Source organism: Mastigoproctus giganteus, chromosome 5 (genome assembly GCF_048544385.1).
Source record: "Mastigoproctus giganteus isolate SK-2022 chromosome 5, ASM4854438v1, whole genome shotgun sequence".
Taxonomy (NCBI): Eukaryota; Metazoa; Arthropoda; class Arachnida; order Uropygi; family Thelyphonidae; genus Mastigoproctus; species Mastigoproctus giganteus.
In genome coordinates this window covers 212376258-212396185 of record NC_143579.1, presented here as the reverse complement: position 1 = coordinate 212396185, position 19928 = coordinate 212376258, and the positions used below count along the sequence as shown (strand labels likewise).

The 19928-nt window shown below is 38.5% G+C and overlaps 2 protein-coding genes across 2 annotated transcripts in view; both read left to right on the top strand.

Annotated features, from left to right (window-relative positions):
* The first annotated feature begins 3105 nt into the window (after positions 1-3105).
* LOC150086081 (chymotrypsinogen B-like) lies at positions 3106-17199 on the top strand. Its single transcript, XM_090374789.1, has 8 exons — positions 3106-3240; positions 5795-6038; positions 7086-7196; positions 7416-7626; positions 7770-7902; positions 15303-15459; positions 16767-16912; positions 17044-17199. The coding sequence occupies exons 1-8, from the start codon at positions 3106-3108 to the stop codon at positions 17197-17199; spliced, it is 1293 nt and encodes a 430-aa protein (XP_090230915.1).
* A 2192-nt stretch (positions 17200-19391) lies between these two features.
* Positions 19392-19928, top strand: part of LOC150086080 (ribosome production factor 1) — a 38316-nt gene continuing 37779 nt past the window's right edge. Inside the window, exon 1 of the mRNA XM_090373694.1 lies at positions 19392-19542. Coding sequence (XP_090229820.1) covers positions 19429-19542 — 114 coding nt within the window. The 5' untranslated portion in view covers positions 19392-19428. The remainder of the gene's footprint in view (positions 19543-19928) is intronic.

The window sequence follows — 19928 nt, the reverse complement described above, 5'->3', positions numbered from 1 at the left end:
AGGTATAAAAAGGTACACACTGACTTATTAATCCAGTCTTATTCACTAGTATTAAACTCTTTTATGAAATTAATGATATCTTCTGAAGATTTAACAGAAGTATCGTGAGAGAAATGGGTAGATCTACATTAAGTTTTCGGATCTTAGCTGCGTCTGTTTCCATTTCAGGTAAGGATAATAGGCCTGTTGTTACTGCGAAGATGTTGCTTAAGCTGAATTTGTACTCCGATACACTTTTACCAAAGGAAAATAATAAATAAACTAATTAATTAGAAATATTGCTAAAATTTATTATTGTTTCAGAGCACTGAATTAAATTTTTTTGCAATTACTATGAAAAATGTGAAAAATATTGGTATAAGTACTTAGATAATCAAATATGATACCTTTTATGGTTTATATAAGGAGAGATACAGGTTTTGTGGGCCTGAAGATTATAAAATTTTTAGGGCCCACTTTAAGAAAAATAATACAAAATTACGAATAAAAAATAAGTAATATTTATTTAGAAAAGAAAAGAAATCACAACAAAATTTTAAAAAGCTGACAAATCGAGAAAAATAACATTTTTATTAATTAACTGCCTGACACACCTCTATAATATTTTTTTTGCCTACATTGTTTGGCTGCATACTCTTTGATCGCCTCTTCATATGACAACGATTTTGTAATATCATTTTCTATACAGAGAATAGACAGATAATTTAGTCTTTCCTCCAGCATGGTCGATTGAAATTTGTTTTTCATTTTTTATAGTTTGAAAAAGTTTCTTTCAGCTTCACAATTCGTTATTGGTAAAAGCATGTAAAATTTTTTCAGCTGTTGTCAAATTTGAGAAAACCTCTATCATATTTCTTTCATGTAAGGTTTCAGGGCATTTCAAGTTTCCTTGTGTAGTGACTAATCTTAAATACTCTCTTAATTGACGACACTCATTACCCAGTTTGCCGTCGATGTCCTCGTCGTAGTGGTATATTATGAATTTTATGTTATCTTCGTTGATGTCAGTATTTTGTGGCAAATCAGGCAAGAAATTTAAATCTTTTTCCAATGTGTTCATACGATTCACTCCTCTTCATTCATTGGATTATCAAACAACCCAAAAGCCTATTCATTACTTCTATTCGAAATTTATCTCTTCCTCTTAATGAATTACTATTTTTGGTATGATTTGAAATTTTTTTCGTTACAATTCGCTTCTCGACGTCAAAACAATTTCTTTAAAATAATTCATGGCTCGTTACATTTCTTCTTCTTCCATTCACATAGTTCCCGAGGAGCTGTTGTGGCCACTAATAAATTCCTCCAACTGCATCGATTATGTGCTATACGAGTGGCATCGCCAAATGTTACGCCCAAAAGTTCACTGATCCCATCCTTCCACCAAGTTGCAGGTCTTATTTTAACAGTAGTTTTTGGAGTTGGTTTTGTTATGGTCTCTATGGCATCAGATAATAAATAAATAAATAAATAAATCTTTATTGTGAAGTAGAATTACAGCACAATATCCCATCACGGCGACGAGCGCCAGGGGTTCACATATAGATAACATAAGTACAAATTCAAATGGCTACAAAATATAGCGAACACATACAAAAGGCTACAAAATACAGATTACAAATGCAAAAAGAAATACAAATACATCATAAAAACAAGGAGCTGAACACAAATAAAGAAAAACAAATACAACTTGGCAGTGATTCAGGTTTCAAGAGCTTTGATAAAGTTGTGTCTGTCCTTCTTTTTACTTATTATGGTGTCGATGTCGGCGTCCACACGGTTGAGGGCAACGAGCATCTGCTTGGGCAGAAATCTTTCGGTGAGTACAAGCCTGTTGTGGTGAGCCACAAGTGCTGGTACCGACCTTAGGCTTGGCTGTGGAATCCTCCAAGAGCAAGCATTCCAAATATTTGGAGATGATATTTGGCCTGAGATGAGTTTGGCTGTGAAAACCAGCCTCTTTTCAACGATCAGGAACTTCAACCTCGGGATGTCGAGTGCTTGTGCCATCATGGTAGTTGTGGTAGCGGGAGGTAGCCGAAGCTTGTTATTCGCCCATTCAGTAGCCAGTACTCAGCAGTGTACACCCGCTTAAGGTTTGTATGTGCAGCAGAGGCCCATATTTCTGCACCATAGAGAATGGCAGGGTAGACGGTGGAGGTGATGAACCTTTTAACAGTGGCAGGATGTCGGGCGTGTAGCAGCTGCTGCTTTGAGATCCACCGTAGACGAGAAAATCTGGTACTGAGTTTGTTGATCTCACCCTTTGTCCTCACCTTTCATAACACCTGCGTTGTCATATGACTGACCGAGAATATTATTCAATGGCAGGTTACAATCGTCCAGAACTTGTTTCATTTTGTTGAATGAAATCACAGAAGTATGACGGAGGGAAGTCGGAGTGAAAAGAGACAGCGGTCTTAACCGATTGTGGTTGAAATATCTTACTTTTGCAAATTTTACAAAAACATATGACCATGTGAACACATTGCTAGAGCCCTCTCCCAGCTCCTTGGTGGGGGCCCGTGCAAGTGAAGGGTCCTGAAGCTTAAGCTTCACGGTAAATCCGCCTCTGGTTTTATAGTGTCGCCTCGGCACCATAGAAGAAGTTTCAGGAGACAGGAACCCATTACAAGAAGAGCTGACCAAGGTCGCTCGAGGGCTACGTCAACCAGAACAGGCCGCTGTCTGGCTCTAACAACAAGATGGAACCATTTATGTCCTGCCATCAACTATCTCTTGAGGTCGCTGTGACCACAGATGAAAACATTTCCAACCAGAGTGTGTTAAGAAGACCCAATTCAACTGTACTCCATGCAGGGAATCCAGTGGTTTGTATCCCATTAATCCCAAACCTTGTTCTAAGCCTGATTTATGTCTTCTTCAGGGGAATTTTATCCAATGATTAAGGCAGGAAAGAAATCTCTGCATCTCTACCGGAGAGTACTCTGTTAATCCAATTCTAAAATATGTGTTAATATCTTAGCATTTAAGCTCTTTCTTTCCATAATTTTCAGTGTAACTAGTGAATAGAATATTTCTTAATTAACGAACGTACTTCCATTTTCCACAGCTGTTTGGATTGCCAATATTATGATCGAGGCAATGCCCTGCGAATCTCAACAACTTTTGCGTGCCACTTCCCTTGAAGGAAATATTAGCAGCCCTGGCTATGATGGTTCAAGTTCGTATCCGAGGGACACAACATGTTCGTGGACTGTCTTAGCCCCTAGCAACAAAGTGAGCATTATACACATGGTTTCTTAAATAGTATATTTCCACGGTTGATCAAATTAACAGACCAAACACAGCTGATCTGTTGATGTAATGTAGTCAATGTTAAGCACATTAACATTGACTGCATTGCATTAACAGATTTTGAAAATGGATTTCATTTGTATTATTAATGCTAATCCCAAAAGATTGTTTTTAATGCTAATCCCAAATACCTGAAATCCATTACTACCAGTAATTACTAGAAAAAACAAGAAGCTCCTAACGCATTCATAATGGAAAACAGAGTTTAAATGTTTTTGGTTATATAACGTTTATGACATTTAATAAAAATGTGATGGATTTAAAAAAAAAACACGTGGGTATGCTTGTTAGATGAATTTAAATATGTTACAGTAAAAACCCGATATCTGTTATTACCAATTCTTACTAGTAAAAACAAGAATCTCCTCATTATGTGGATAGTCAATTTACAATCTTCAACGTAACAAATAGAATCAGTCACTTATTTTATTGTACTGTCTTGCATTTTCCACCCCTAATTAATTGGATAAATATGTATTTGAATTTATTGGTATGCAAAGGCTTATTCGCTCATAATTTATACACTTTTTCTTTAACTTTATTATTTCTGTTAATTTCGATATTTAAACGTGAATCACTTGTAAGACCTCTTAAGAGGTCTTACAAGTGATTCACGTGTGTTTTTTTCAAGTGTGTTTTTTGAGTAGTCTCTCCTCAGACGCACCCAGCAATCCAATTAATTCCTGAGATTCTCTGTAGGATTGAGATCAAACTCTGTGCTGGCCAGTCTAACTTTTCGATGCTCATGGCCTCAGGCCAGTCCGTTGCAATGTGAGCTAAATGTTTATAAGACTGTTACACCCATGACTGTGGTGTAATTGGGGAGAGACCTGTTATTGGCCGCTCTTGTTGGGGCATAAGCTCGTGTTGTTAGTATATAAAATGCTTGTTAAATTTTTTATACAAGAGCATAATTCTATACATATAAAAATTGTTATTCTTAACTTTTAATGGATTTTAGATGTCTTCCTTTCTATGTTTAATAAAATAACAAATTTCATGATGTAATGCAATGTTCTTTTCTATTCTATATTATAGTTTTATTCTCAATTTGAATTATATCTTATTTACCATTGCCTACTTTGTATATTGTAAATATAACATTATACTTTGTAATCCAGTTGATCCTGTAATGTATAAATGAAGAAATACACCATTTCCAGTCCTACCCCTTTTCTTTGACGAGGAGTTAAAATATATATGTGTGTGTGTGTACAGTAATTAGTAATTTCTTTCATCCATGCTGTTTATTAACTAATTATTATAAAATTTACTTTAAGGAATAATATTCGTTTACATTTAGCCATCAATAACTATATATTTTCTGTTTTAAACAAAAAAAGAGAGAGAGAGAGCCGGAAGTTGAAGGGAATCATCAAGAAAGATGATATCCAGCTCAGGACCCTGATTGTGCCAAGCCCATACTCACCAGATGTGAGCCCCTAGGGTAAAATATAAGGACTCTTAAAAGGAAGTGTTAATCATTTTTAAATATAAATTTCAAAATATTTTAATGAAACATCATTATTGTGAACAATGGAAATATCATTGTTGTGCACTATGGAAACCAGTTAAGGTGTTTTCAACTTTTTTTTTTGGCACTGCCCTGTTTACATTACTGTCTCATATTTTTCATAACTACATTTTTGCTCTTCCCCAAGGATCGGTCCTGGACCAAGAGATACTGTTGGTTCTTTTGTTTTCCCGACAAACACTTATTATTAATCAATGAAAATTAAGATTAACCATTAAGATGAGCCTGGGTTCAAGAACCAGTTTGGCCCGTCCGGTCAGTGTTCTTTGCTGGGACCGAGGGATTCTCTTTGTTGGGATTTTTCGTCCTTTCAAAGTATGCCCCAGGCGCATTGTACCCTTAGCATCTCTCCCTTTCCTCAAGTGTCCACCTGGGACCAAGCGATAATGGTGGTTCATTGTGTCCCCAAAAAACACTCATTACTATACAATGAAAATGAGATCAACCAATATGAAAATCTGTTGTACGTTATCATGTGATATATAAATAAAAAGCAAGTCGCTCGGAAGAAAATTTAATGATTAAACTAAAATCTTATCTTTGACCTTTATATTGCTCATATCTTTAATATTGGTAATATATATTTTTTTGAAATTTAACTTTATCGAAAGACATTTGAGAATGTGTGCTGGTAAATATTAGGAGTTAAGTACTATAGTTATAAGTTTAGTATTCGTAGTGGCAAATGATGTAAGAACGCTAGTTTATACAGCATCAGCCAAAATCCCATTTCACCTACCATCCCATCAACAGTTTGTCTAGTTCTTCCATGAATTTATTCAAACTATTTACTTTCAGATGCTCAAAATCCCTTTATAAAGAATTGGATACTTTGAATAAATTCAAACTGTCCACTTCTGTATAAAAAAATCTATCTGAAAGGCAGAATTTTAAATCTTAGGACGGATTAGATCAAATTGTATAACTTGATTTCTCTTTCAGTTTGTGCGTCTCACATTTCTGGATGTATCCCTTTTTCCATCGTTTAACTGTGTCTTTGATGGTCTTACGATTTTTGATGGCAACACAACATCGGCACCACTCTTGGGTACATACTGTGGTAATCGGCAGCCCTCAGACATCCAGTCCGCTGGTTCTGCTCTTCACATATTGTTTTACAGTAGCGAAATCAACAAACTCCGATATCGAGGATTCTATTTACATTTTGTTACTGCAGATCCACCCAGTAAGTAATCCTGTTACTAACAAGATTTGCTTCTTCTGCTTGATAATATTTACTAACTATGCTAACTATAATAACTTCCATCTATACTGGAAATGTGATCAACTCAGGTTGCATATCATATGCGTTTACACTGTGACAGGTGAACGTCAGAGCGTTAGCCAATATCCTATGTTGCAAACAGTTGGCACAGTGCCAACTTCACAAAGATGCACAGAAATGTTTGAGCTTTTATACTAATAATAACCATGGGGAAGCTACCCCTTATAGTAATAATCACTAGAGAAACCTACCTTTTATAGCAATAATAACTAAGTGAATATACCTGACCAGTGCCCAATTCCTCTTATTTAGTGGTCGTGCAGGATTCTAAACAGAACTTAATGTGACGCAGTAGTACAATACAGTATCTCGATGGTCAGGGAAGCCCATTATTATAATGAAATTAAGCAAAAATAATGACCATTTTTAAAATAAACAGCAAACATTCAGTAACAATAATTTAAAAGTGTAAACGCAAACTGGTGACAGTGAATTATGCTTGTAAAGTGTATGTAGTCTATGGCTGGTTGTCTGTTTGCAGTTGCAAAAGTAAAATAAAACAAAAGATAGCCTCATTTTCTTAAGTTTACTTTGAAATCTTGGTGTTAGAGCCAGCAGCTGTCAGCTTGGGATGCAACCCTAGGCTGACCCTGAACTTGCCTTTGAGATACTTCTCCTATAGAAATATTTTGTTGTTATTTTCATTTTCCGATTAAGAGAATTTCATTTGCTCTGATAACAATTATAATAAAAATGTCAGAAGTATGAGTGGGATCTGCGAAAAACGGTTCACCAAAGAATCCTCCTTCCAAGTCCAGCCTTGCTAAAAACACTTTTCAGTTTTAATATTATTTTGCTACATCATAAGGACCACCTCTTTAACTTGACTTCTCTTTAATGGATTTGGCCCTTTTTGTTTCATCTATATTGAAATCTTTTAAATGAAAATTGAAGATTTTAACATAAATCCAGGCAATAAAATAATTTTTAAATATTCGTTTTTCTTAGCCACATGTAGTCCAGAGGAAGTAACTTGTCACAACGGTCGCTGCGTTGGAAAAGGGAGCGTCTGTAATGGCAGAGACGACTGTGTTGATGGTACCGATGAAGAAAATTGTGGTGAGTACTGGTAGAACACCGCCACCTTGTGATACCAATGTTATCTTTAATGTATTTGAAGTGGATTCAGATTGGAATGGTTCCTGAATATTTGAAATTAGAAGGGAGGGAATTGAACAGTAGGTACATTTACATTTATTAATAATAAAACAATGCTTTTGTTATCAAACTGTACTCAAAATTTAAGCCCATTTAAGAGACGGTTTGTTATTTTTATAGGATATTCTATTCGCACTGTCAAATGTGGACAAACTCCAATTCCACCTGAACTAGGGAATGATAGAATTGTCGGCGGTACAGAGGCTGTTCCTGGTAGCTGGCCATGGCAAGGGGCACTTCGCCTTAGGTCTGCAGAACCTAATGGACATAAATGTGGTGTAGTACTGATAAATGATCAGTGGGTACTCACTGCTGCACACTGCTTTCGAGGGTAAGTGTAATCTGCTTGATAAATTTACTGTGATGGTTTTTCAACAGTTTTTCGCTAGATATCTTGCATGCATAATGATTATTTACTGTTCTGTATGTTACATCGTTCACTTGCCTGTTTTCTTTTCTTTTTTTTTATTTCAGTGTTCGGGAATCCGCTGCTTGGACAGTGCACTTAGGAAAATTCAATAAGAACACAGTAGATGAAACGGAACAGATACGTTATATTAAGCAAGTTATCATCCATCCGGAATACCTTGGTTTCTCTAGCAATTATGTAAGCAGCATTTGATTATCTTCTGATTAAAGCAAACTAGAGCAAAACCCGTTTTCCAAAGACTTCGATTATTCTAACTTCAGTCGTATCGTTTTATCGAAAAAAACCGAATTGGAGTCTGCATTATGAAACGGGACACGCACCCTGCTTTGCTACCATGCCTCACATGCAGTGGAGTAACTAGAGACTGGATATCGCATGTTGAACGTGGAGAAAATACCACTATGGGACATAGCTAGTAAAGGGTCTTCCTGCATCACCTCGTGGGTTACACCGTTTTTACGAGGGGTGATCATTTAATTCGCGGACTGGTGCAAGATTTTATGTTTACCGTGCGAATTCTCCATAACTGCCGCTAGAGGCGCTCTCCCTGATCACTACTGAGCAGACTGTGTGCGCATGCCAGTACTTGTTAAGCTAGTGTTACACAAAGAGTTTCTGTCACTGACAATCGTTTTGGAGCAAGTATCGTGTCGGACATACAGATTGAACATCGATATGTGATTCGTTATTGTATAAGACTGGGCTTAAATGCATCGGAAACAGTTAAAGAGATGAATGGGGCATATGGTAATGAGAGGTAGGTCGGCCATAATCCGGTGTGACCCAACTTTCCGGTGTGAAGTGGTTTCTCCATCAAGACAATGCTAGGTCCCATACGGCTAATATTGTGCAGGCAGTGATCACTGCTGAGATTCTGCAACATCCCCCTTATTTATCGGACTTAGCCCCCCGTGTGATTTCTTCCTGTTTTGACGTCTGAGTCTGGGCGGTAGCACAGTGGTATCGTCACCGTCTTCCCCACACCGGAAGGAAAATGCCCGGGTTCGAATCTCGTCGAATGCTAGGTCCCATACGGCTAATATTGTGCAGGCAGTGATCACTGCTGAGATTCTGCCACATCCCCCTTATTTATCGGACTTAGCCCCCGTGTGATTTCTTCCTGTTTTGACGTCTGAGTCTGGGCGGTAGCACAGTGGTATCGTCACCGTCTTCCCCACACCGGGAGGAAAATGCCCGGGTTCGAATCTCGTCGATGATGCGAGGAACTTTAATGGGCTTTTTTCACTCCGTGGCTGAGTTAGTCGGTCTCAAACGTAGATAGCAAGGTTTTTTCCTCGGATACTGGGTTTTTCGTCCAACAAAACAGGCAAATCGACCAGAGAACACACGCAATTTTCACACACAAAACACATGTGTAGATGTAATAAATTACTGGCGACCCTAATAAATATATTTTTTTGTTTTTGTTTTCACGTCTGAAGAAAGCTCTAAAAGGCCAGGGTTTCACGTCCGGCACAGAATGTAGAATGTAGAATGTAGAGTATGTTTAGTATCAAATAGCACCAGGGGTTTCCCTCATCTCCGTGTAGTATACATTGTGGGTGTGAAACAGAACACTGTTAATGCAGAGGTTTAAAGGTATATGGATTTTTTTTTTTTGTGTAGTGCCATTGTTTCTTTGGTCATTTAGCTGCTGGGCCTCTAATGGGGCCACAAGTTGCCCACACTCTACCCCGTGGAGGCAGACCAGGTACATCAGTATTATAGTTATTTACTCTGGCAGGTCCTGTCACCTAATTTCCTGAGATTTCAGTGGCTAGGACCTAAAAAAAAAAAAAACTTTGTCTCCTCCCCGCTTTTTTGAAAAAGAACCACGCAAGGGTTCTTTGTGGCAAGGAAAGCTTAATGGCAGCAGCTAGTCTGTGCGGGTAGCACAATGGTATCGTCGCCGTCCTCCCCACACCGGATGGGAAAGGCCAGGGTTCGAATCCTGTCGATGACGCACGGAATTTTAATTAAAATCTTTTTTCACTCCGTGGCTGAGTTAGTCGGTCTCAGACGTAGATAGCAAGGATTTTCCCCCAGAAATTGGGGTTGTTTCGTCCAGCAAAACAGGCAAATCGACCATAGAACACACGCAATTAACAGACATAAGACACAGCACGGCAGATGAATTTAATTATTAGAGTGGCCTAAATATAATAGTTTAATGGCAGCAGCTGAGCTGTGCTGGTGGAATTTCATACCTGGGAGGAAAGTCCCATCCTGTCTTCTTTTTCAGAGTCTGGCGAGTCTGATAGGTCAGTTCTTGTGGTCACACTTGGGACTATACATCATGTGTCCCGTCCGAGGTATACTGGTCACTACGAGTTCGGAGCTTTCAGGTCTGGTCGTTAGGTGTGCGGTTATCACTGGACCGTGTCACTAGTAGCGGTCTCTCCTGGGATTTTTTCCCGTTTGATAAGTCAAAATTAGAGATGGTCGTTCACTGCAGTCTGACTTGGGAGCGGTTTCAGGGATCCTATCCATTAAGTCACTGGGTCGGCAGAGCTGCATAATATCAGAGTTAGCGAAGAGTCTAAATCAGGAAGATCCAAATCAGTGTTAAATGATTCATGGAACAGATGACCCATCCAAATATTATTTGGTAGTCAGGTTTACTGTCCTACTTGAATTTGGGCAAGACGAGTTAGTCAGGTGTAGTTGTCGTTCCAGTGGTAGGAATCTTCTTGTGAAGAGCTCCTGGCAGTATTGCGAGAAGGCCTTGTACTCTCTGTCGCTGTCCAACAAGTAATGCTTCTGGTGTTTTGGATTGAAGTTAATTCTGGTAATCAGAATGCAGCGATGGTCCTCATACAAAGGGCAGTCATACAATAGGTGACTCCAACTCTCCAGCTCTCCTCAGTGGCAGAGGGGATCATCAATAATTCTAAGACTTGAGACCTTGGCTCTGATGGATCCGTGACCTGTTAGTATGAAAGTTGCGTGCAGGCTGGCGGAGAACCATGAAGGAGACTTGGGATGTACCTTGTTGATATGTGAAATAAATTTCCTAGTGATATCTCCTTTAGTGGAGTTAGCCCATCTATCTTGCCAAGTCTGCTGTAAATGGAGGCTAAGGCGCTTCTTTTCAGTCTTCAAGTTATTAGTGGGATCAATGGTATGGTTCATGAAGGTCACCAATGTGCCTTTTGATAGTTTGTAGAGGAACCCGCATCGTATCTCCTCCAAGTCCAAAGGGAGGGCGCCTGCCAGCACCTGAAGGACATGAGTGCTAACAGTACGGCAGGCTCTGGTAATGGTAAGGAGGATAAATCTTTGAATAGTTTCGAGCTTCTTTCTGTTTACTACTATTTTTACTCTCGTATACCATACCCTGCAGCGTATGTAATCGCCGGTAGAAATACTGCTCTGTAGAACAATGAGAGAGTGAGGCGGTTGAGGCCCCAATCCCGCCGCGTAACTCTGGCAACCAAGCCAGTATAGTTCCTTAATTTTGTCTGCAAGTGTTTAAAATGTGGGAGGAATGTAAGTTCTGAGTCCAGGATTATTCCTAAATATTTAATTCAGTAGTGAAACGTGTTGTGGTGTTGTCTATCTTAATTTGTGGACGTCTTCTGAGGAAGTGTTTCAGTAAGATAAATCATTTCAGTAAGATAAATGGAATTATCTTCATTGGAAAGATTTGAAGGTTATGGTACCTTGCCCAATTTTGTAATATCGAGAGAGCCTGATTTGCAGAATTTTCTAGTTGTGGTCTGCAGACACAGCCAGGATCAGATCATCTGCATAGGCCTGGGGGATAACTTCATTCAGGTTAGTGGTGAGGAAGTCACCAACTACGACATTCCAAAGGAGCAGCCCCAGTACCAAGCCTTGGGGACAGTCCCTGTAAACCTGGCGTTTTACTCTACAGTACGGTGCACTGGCATTTATTTCTCTGGCTGTGAGGTAGCTTCTTATGGTGTTATAGAGGTTTCCGGGAAGACAGGCACGTCGTAGTCGGCTGAGGACGGTCGGCCACCAGAGTGAGTCGAACGCCCCAGCAAAGTCTATGGCAATAATGAGGAAAATATTTTCTACTGGAGTTTGTGGCAGTTGTAAGGATATTCTGGATTGCATCAACTGTTGAGCATCCTTGTTTGAAACCATATTAAATTTGCTGCATTATAATGTACTGTAATTCTGCTGTGTAGGAGGTATTCGAAAAGCTTGCTTAGCACAGATAACAGGGCAATCGATCTATATGAAGATGGTATTTCTGGAGGCTTGGTTGGTTGGGTTTTTCAGAATCAGGCATATGTTAGCTGTTTTCCAATCAGAGGGAAAGACTCCTGTCTGCAGGCAGTGATTGAACAGGTCGAGGATGAGGTATGGGATATGCTCCACAGTTTTCCTTATGATTTCTGGTCCATGTAGGTCTAGTCCTGGATATTTGTTGTTGCGGAGTCGATTAGTTGCGGTGTGCAGCTCCTCAATGGTGAAGAGCGGCTCTTGATGTTCTGGACTGTATATATTGTTGTCCTGGCAGAGCTGCTGTTGTTGACTTGTATTACGATCCATTGCTGGTTGGATAATTGTATCCAATATGTTATTGATGGATCTATCTCATGAGATTGTTATGTTACCTTGAGGGGTTATGGTTGCTGTCATTACCTCCCCTCTTGGGAGTTTGATTTTATAGACTACACCCCAGGGATGTAGTCTTCCCATAATGTTTGCCTGCGTTTCCTGATGGTAGCCGTGTATATATTTCTGGTCTCTCTGTATTGGTGGCGGAGGGCCTCTATATCTTCGCGGCTGGCCAGGACCATCACGCTCGTTAGAAGGCTCTTCTTCAGGAGTTGACCTCCCGCTGGAATTCTGGGCACCACCACGGGACAGCACCAGGAATGGGTTTCTTCCTAGGAATGGCGCAGTTGCTAGCTTCTATAATTATATTTGTGACTTTTCTCTGGTAGGCATCAGGATCAATGGGATGGTAATTATTAACTTTCAGTGCTGTGCTAAGGAACGCAGCTTCTCCGCGAAAAGGTCCCATTTTGCTCTGGAGATGGCATACCTTTGAGGGGTGAACCTTGGAGTTGGGATTCTATCCAAGGATCTTGTTATCTGGTATGTTATGGCCCTGTTGTCTGAGGTGGTCCAGGAATCCTGGACCGCCCAGCCCACGATGAAGTTTAATGTTTCTTGTTGCCAAAGTGACATTAATTGTGAATTCTCACAGGGTATTACAAAAGGTGGGAAGGTTGTTTGGCTTGTTTAGAACGGTAAGCTGAGAATTTGCGAGATCTTCAAGTTTTTGGCTGTTCCTACAGCCATGCCTATCAGCAGTAGTGCTGAACCAGGCAGGTGACCTGCAGTTGGCGTCAGCACCGATGATGATCTTCTCATTTGGGAGAGTTGTGAGGACGATCTCCAGTATACACGATCTCATGTATGGAAGTATATCCAACCCCGGCCTGCAGTATAATGAGACTATATAAAAACTTCCCAGGGAGCTGATGATGGGGCACACGCCGCCCAAGCTGTGCATAAATGGGGCATTTTGGTGATAGTTATGTCAAAGTTCCTAGTTGCTATTGCAGCCCAGGGGGGGGCCTCTTCATCAACTTGAGTAATTTTATAGGTGAGGTGGTACCCCTTGATCTGATTTGCATAGGTATACGACTGCTGTAAGATTAAAATATCGAAGTTGTCTTCATCTGCTTTTATTTTGGAGTATTTTCAGGATGTTGGTGTTCTACGGTTTAAGACGATGGGCCATAATCGGTCTTTGATTGGTGTAATTTCTTTACCTTTAAATAGATAGCACATTTAAATAGATAGTGTTCGTGAGGCATCTTTTGTCCTTTGCAATTTGTACAGACGGGCGGTTATTCTTTGTTAGTGCACGTATTATACTCGTGGTCCTTTTCAGCACAATGGCAACAAGTAGCAGCAGCAGCCTGAGTGCGGGTGTGAATGATGTGCCCAAATTTGCAGCATTTAAAGCATTTGGTACAGCCAAGTGCTCCCTGAAGCGGTGGCTGCCCCAAGTTATAAAAACTCTGTCTTGGTGAATGATTGTTTGCCAAGAAATAGGGGCAATTTCAAAAATTCAGTTTACATTGTTTCCGTTCCTGGACTTTGTATGATACTTTGGGGTGATAATTTCCTCCAGGTTGACTTCTGGGAGAGTTCTCTGGATATTTCTTCCATATAGCTCGCCCCCCAAACTGAGTCGGGGTGAGATCTTTGTCAACGTCAAAGACAATAATGGAGAGTCCTTTTTTCTTTGGTGGCGCGGCTATGAGCCCGAGCATTGTGTCCGCACAACGATGCTCGCAGAGCCACAACAGAAGCACTTCGCAGTCTTTAAATAAATTGCTTGCAAGAAGCATTTAATGCGTGGGTATGATGGCGAAAGTGTGTAAAGTTCAAGGGAGAGTATTTCGAGAAGGACAAATAAACAGAAGATTCAGATGGAGACAATTAAGATAAGATCTTGCACCAGTCCGCGAATTAAATGATCACCGTTCATTCCGGGTTTGAATCCTGTCAATGATGCGAAGAACTTTTATGTGCTTTTTTTCGCATCGTGGCAGAGTCAGACGTTATCGGCAAGGGTAGAAAAGTTTTTCTCCTTGAGAAAACTTTCGTTACCAGAGCAAACCGAACCAGTGAACATCCACCTTTACAGATATATATACACTGGACGTATGAGCTACCAACCGAGTAACCTGTAAAGTTACTTTTGTTTTTGCATTATGCCATTCATCCTAAAACTCATAAGTTTTAATATAATTAGGAAATAAGGTTACGTGGAGATTTTCTATAAAATTTTTCTGTCTAAATAACCGATCTTATACCACGTAGGTTTTTAAAAGTTATTTTATTTAGCCTTATTGACAAATTGTACTAAATTTAATCTATTTCTGTTCCAACGATGCCCAGCGATATGAAATATAGTGTTCAACAGCTGTTATCCTATCTATAACAACTTGTTCCATCCAAAAATGGAAACATTTAAGTCGACGCTATTGGGCAGGATTTACTGTACTCTTTTTATAAATAGTGCAGCTAAAGTATGAAGACACCAGTACGATACACGCTGCAGGGAATCAAATTATTTTGTGGACAGTGTTCTAATAGCGTACTCGAGGCATGTCAAACGAGTCCTCGTGGGTAGTGCAATTAGCATAATCACCTTCCTCTCCCCCACCGGGTGTGAAAAGACCTGGGTCTCAATCCCGTCAATGATGTGGGGAATTTTTATCGGACTTTTCACAACGTCGTGTCTGAGTTAGTCAGGCTCAGGCAAGGTAGCATGGTGTTTCTCTCGGAATCTCGGGTTTTTCATCCAGTAAATCGACCAGAGCACACATGCAATTTACAGAATTATATACGGCGGAATATGGCCTAAATTGTTGGCCATATTCCAACAATTTAGGCCATATTAATCCTACAACAAAAGCAAACATTTTTGTTTTTTTTTGTAGGATATGTCAAACTGACGAACATTTGACATTATACAAAGCCCTAAGCGTTGTTGACTTTCATCTATCTGTCTGTCTGTCCCCATACCCCATATCCCCTACATTTCATTCACTGATAGTTGTCTTTATATCCCTTAGGCGTTCTCTAACAGGAAGGATAACGACATTGCTCTGGTCCGTTTAAATGCACCTATTACATTCAGTGACACCGTGCAACCAATATGTATCGCTCCTTGGCAGTCAAAACTAAAAAAGGGTACTATGTGCCACGTGACTGGATGGGGAGAAACGCATGGTAAATAATTCTCTTATTCTGATTCTCATTTTCCTTCAGAATCATTTGCGTCTTAATTTATGATACTGATATATTTTAAATTTAACCCCAGGGGCTCACATCTAGTGAGTATGGGCCTGGCAAACCCAGGGTCCTGAGCTGGATATCAATGTTCTTCTCTTTCTTGGTGATTATCTCTCTCTCTCTCTCTCTCTCCCTCTCAGGGTAACTCGGGGAATTTTTTTTTTTTTTTTTGACTGGTGCAGCATAAACCTCAGGCTTCCTTTCACCATATGGCTAATAATAATAATACTTAGAGAATTACAGTCGAAAGGCTCTTACTTATCAAGACAATAATCAGATAAGCTAGAAAGTTCATTATAAAGATAAATGACTTCAGAAGTCCCTAAAGGGGTACTTTAACTTATTTGTGATTGCTGATATGATAACTATAAAAACCTTTTAGGTTGGTAATTTCCTGAGTATTAACAATCCGATAAATCTTATGATGGTCACACAAAATATATCATAAAACATTATGAAAAAAAGGGAACGCTAAACTCCATTACAAATAGAACAAATTTCCGCTATTTTTTGAGGCCATGCTTCGTAAGCTGTTATCCTGCTTAAGCTATCCTAAAAACAAAATGAAATTAACTGAAACGATGTATTTTTTGCTTATCATCAGATAGAGTAACAGTAAAGTATATTAGAACATTAATCTGAGCAAAGAGCTGACCGAATGAGAAGTTAATTTTAAATTAACTCCTCATTGACTTACTCTCCAAATTGAAACGAGTTAAGGTGCGGTAAGGTGCTTACACTCACCTGTTTTGTATGGATCCTTTGAGCAATTTCCCAAGTTGTAGTTCGAAAATCCGCTTCCACGAATGCTCAGTTTTTTTAATATTGATTTCAATCGGTACCAGTGCGAAGTGAATGAGACTGATCAAAATTTCGAAATAGGAACTGAAATAATCTGCAAACTGCAACATATTGTTTCTAAATACTGGTTATAACCTTAAACAAGAAAATTACAAATTTTGTTTTCCAGTGATTAACCTGTAGCAAGCTATTAAAAAATCTAAAATTATTTACTTTTTGTTTGAAGTTCTGTAATATTTTTATGACGATGTTATTTGTCATTAGTTATATGATCTGAGGAGTTTCTCTTTTCAAAACAAAAATTAGTAACTTTTGAAATCTGTTTATCAACTCGAATGTTAATGAGTTAGTTTTATGGTTTTCTGTAGGGTATGTTGAATTAATATATATCTCATGATTAAAGAAGTTTCTCCTCAATCATAATGAAACTTTGTGTATTTCAGGAACTGGAAACCATAACGTTCTTAAGCAAGCCGCTGTGCCTGCACTTGATGTAGCAGAATGTCAAAATCTCTACAAAGATCGATTTTTAATCAATGAGAAAATGATCTGTTGTGGGTACAAACTAGGAGGACATGATTCCTGCCAGGTCAGTCATCATTTTATTTTAAATCATCATTTATGTTAAAGGTAGAAAATAGAATGTCGTTAGTAAGTCTTCTTGTATTGTCATCTTAGATGCTATATTATGACATCTCATTGCTTCTTTTTTTCCCATAGGGAGACAGTGGTGGACCTCTTGTAGTGAAGAAAGGAAGCAAATGGTATTTAGTGGGAATTGTATCTGCTGGAGGACACTGTGCTGCAGCTATGCAGCCAGGAATCTACACCAAAGTATCAAATTATCGTTGGTGGATAAACAAAACAATTAGATGAAATTAATAATTTATGTATATAGTAGGAAGTCACATTGACTGTATATTAAAAACGATTAAAAATTTGTAATATTTTGTATCACAATTTTATTTTATTTACTTAGGTAATCCTTTAATTCATTTTGAACACTGAGTATTATTTAAGATAGTATTATTTAAGGCTGTGAAACGCCGAGAACCAAAACCAATAAAAGTATCTGTGCCTAACGTGCTGAGACAATGACAAAACAAAAACTAGTACAAATAACTTGTGTATTACATTTAATGTACCATACAGACAGAAATTATCTACAAGACGTCTAATAGAGTAGTTTAAGATAAATATATATTAATATACAAGAAAGAAAACATGATAATGAAGTCGTATTGTGGCACTTTAATTTATATGATTACAAATGTTAAAAACGTTGTCATCTTGAATTAATAATAGCTCCGATTCGAGAACTAAGATTATTAACAGAGAAAGAAAACTGATTTCCAGACACGTTATCTCTGTATCTGTTGTCCTATTTAGTTGTTGTACAGTTTTAGCAACATCAGCGACTAAGGTGATATTGCCCCATGTATAGTTCTTCAATTAGGCCTCTGGGGTTGGATATACTCATACTATGATTTTTAGTGTTTCTCACCAACCATGGAATAAAACGAAAGACGAAAAACCCAAATTTTTAAAATATTTAATATTTACAATAAATTTATTTACAAACAAAATACCATATTACTGATTTTAAAATAATACAACTGTGATATACAGGATAATAAACAGTGTCACTGTTGAGAAAGAAGGCAGAAGCCTTTGAAAGCTTCAGTTAGTATTTTAGCGCTTTTAACCTAGTATATTTTATTGCATTTTAAATTCGGTATTTTATTATCCTGTATATCACAGTTGTCTTATTTTAAAATCAGTAATATGGTATTTTGTTTGTAAATAGATTTATTGTAAATATTAAATATTTTAAAAATTTGGGTTTTTCGTCTTTCGTTTTATTCCATGGTTGGTGAGAAACACTAAAAATCATAGTATGCCCCATGTATACTCTGTAAATTGCATGTGTTCTGAGGTCGATTGTCTGTTCGCTGGACGAAAAACGGAATTTACGGGAGAAAACCATGATACCCACGACTGAGACTGACTAATTCAGCCACGTTGTGAAAAAATATTCTAAAAATTCCTCACGCCATCGACGAGACTCGAACTCAGGTTTCTTCCAACAGGTGTGGGGAAGGACAGCGATTCTACCGAATGTGCTTCCCACGAGGACCCAATTGAGTTGTATGACGTCTTTTTGGCTATGTCTGCAGATATAAGCTTCTAGCTAACTCAATAACCAGTAATCAGCTAGGTCCAATTCTGGGCTGTATGGCGGCCACTTTTTTTCTGGGAGTTAAAACCAATACAACCTATCCTAGGCCGATTGACTCGGCCACCGTGTGAATAGACGCCTAAAATTCATCCCATCTTGATAGTTTTCGAATTCAAACCTTTTCCACGTGGCGTGGAAGAATGATCCTAATTACTGTGCTAGCTACGAGAACGAGAAATGGAAAGCGTGCTTAAATACTAAGGTGACTTTGTTTTAATTCGAAAAATACAAATTTTTAAGAACCTTAAACATGTGTTAATTGCGCAACCGTTATAATAGCTTTTGTTTATATTAAACGCCAAAACAATTAAGGCCATGAGAAGTCAATATATCGTATTTGCTTGTTAGTTTCCTGGAGGTAAAAACTATGTAACTCTTGCTTGAGACTGACCAGCTAACTCAGCCACGTTGTGGAAAAAGCTCTCCCGTCATAGGTGGGATTTGAACTCAGGCCTTTTCGACCTGGTGTTGGGAGGATCATGAGTAACACTAGTCTTGGCCCCTTACCAAGTAGTCATGACTCAAATTCAATTATTTACATCTGATGAATCTCCGTATTTTACTTATTTATCGTATGGAAATTCTTACATCTCACAATACCGCTCCATCAATCAAGAAGAAAAGAGAGAGAGAGAGAGAGAGAGAGAGAGAAATATTTCCATTATTATTGAAATAATCTATTTTGTTCATCACTAGTCCTGGATGGAATATTTTTGTTAAAGTAAAATTTTTGTGAGAGTGCAATTTTTTCCAAAATAGTGTTCATCATAGTATTTGATTTTGTATTTACGTGTGGTGCCCTCTATAATTATTCGCTCGATAATTTTAACTTAACGTGGTGGGGACTTGAGCTAACAAAATCAAAAATGGGTGATAGATCTGTTTCTGAACCTCCAATTCCTGCCCGAAACATTTCACAAATTAAAAATAAATTACGGCGACAAGAGGAATATCACAAATTAAAGAAAGAGAAGCAGAAGGTAAGATTTCCCTTTTTGTAGGTGATGCGGTTTTCAACTGGTATGCATGTGTTTTGTGCCGTGGCAATATATAAGGAATTACCTCGGGTGTAGGGCATGTGTTAATTAAGCATGCGTCTTTCGTTTAAAAACATGGGAGTGAAAAAAAAAAATGGGAAAGGGAATACAAGATTTAATGCTAGCTTCTGGCACTAATGTTATTGCCTTCTACCCCTGCGGTTTTTAGTGTTGAATCAATAGTTTCAGTCAATTCCTTTCGGTATGTGAATTACTAGAATCAGTTTTTGTTTGACATTTAATAGACGCCACGCGAGCAAAATTATTATTATTATTAGCCATATGGTGCAAGGAAGCTTGAGATTTATGCTGCACCAGCCAAAAAAATT

Coding starts and splice junctions, on each gene's coding strand:
- LOC150086081 (XM_090374789.1), top strand. CDS start 3,106: ATGCCCTGCGAATCTCAACAACTTTTGCGTGCCACTTCCCTTGAAGGA. Junction 3,241..5,794: donor TCTTAGCCCCTAGCAACAAA/GTGAGCATTATA, acceptor TTTCTCTTTCAG/TTTGTGCGTCTCACATTTCT. Junction 7,903..15,302: donor TTGGTTTCTCTAGCAATTAT/GTAAGCAGCATT, acceptor TATATCCCTTAG/GCGTTCTCTAACAGGAAGGA.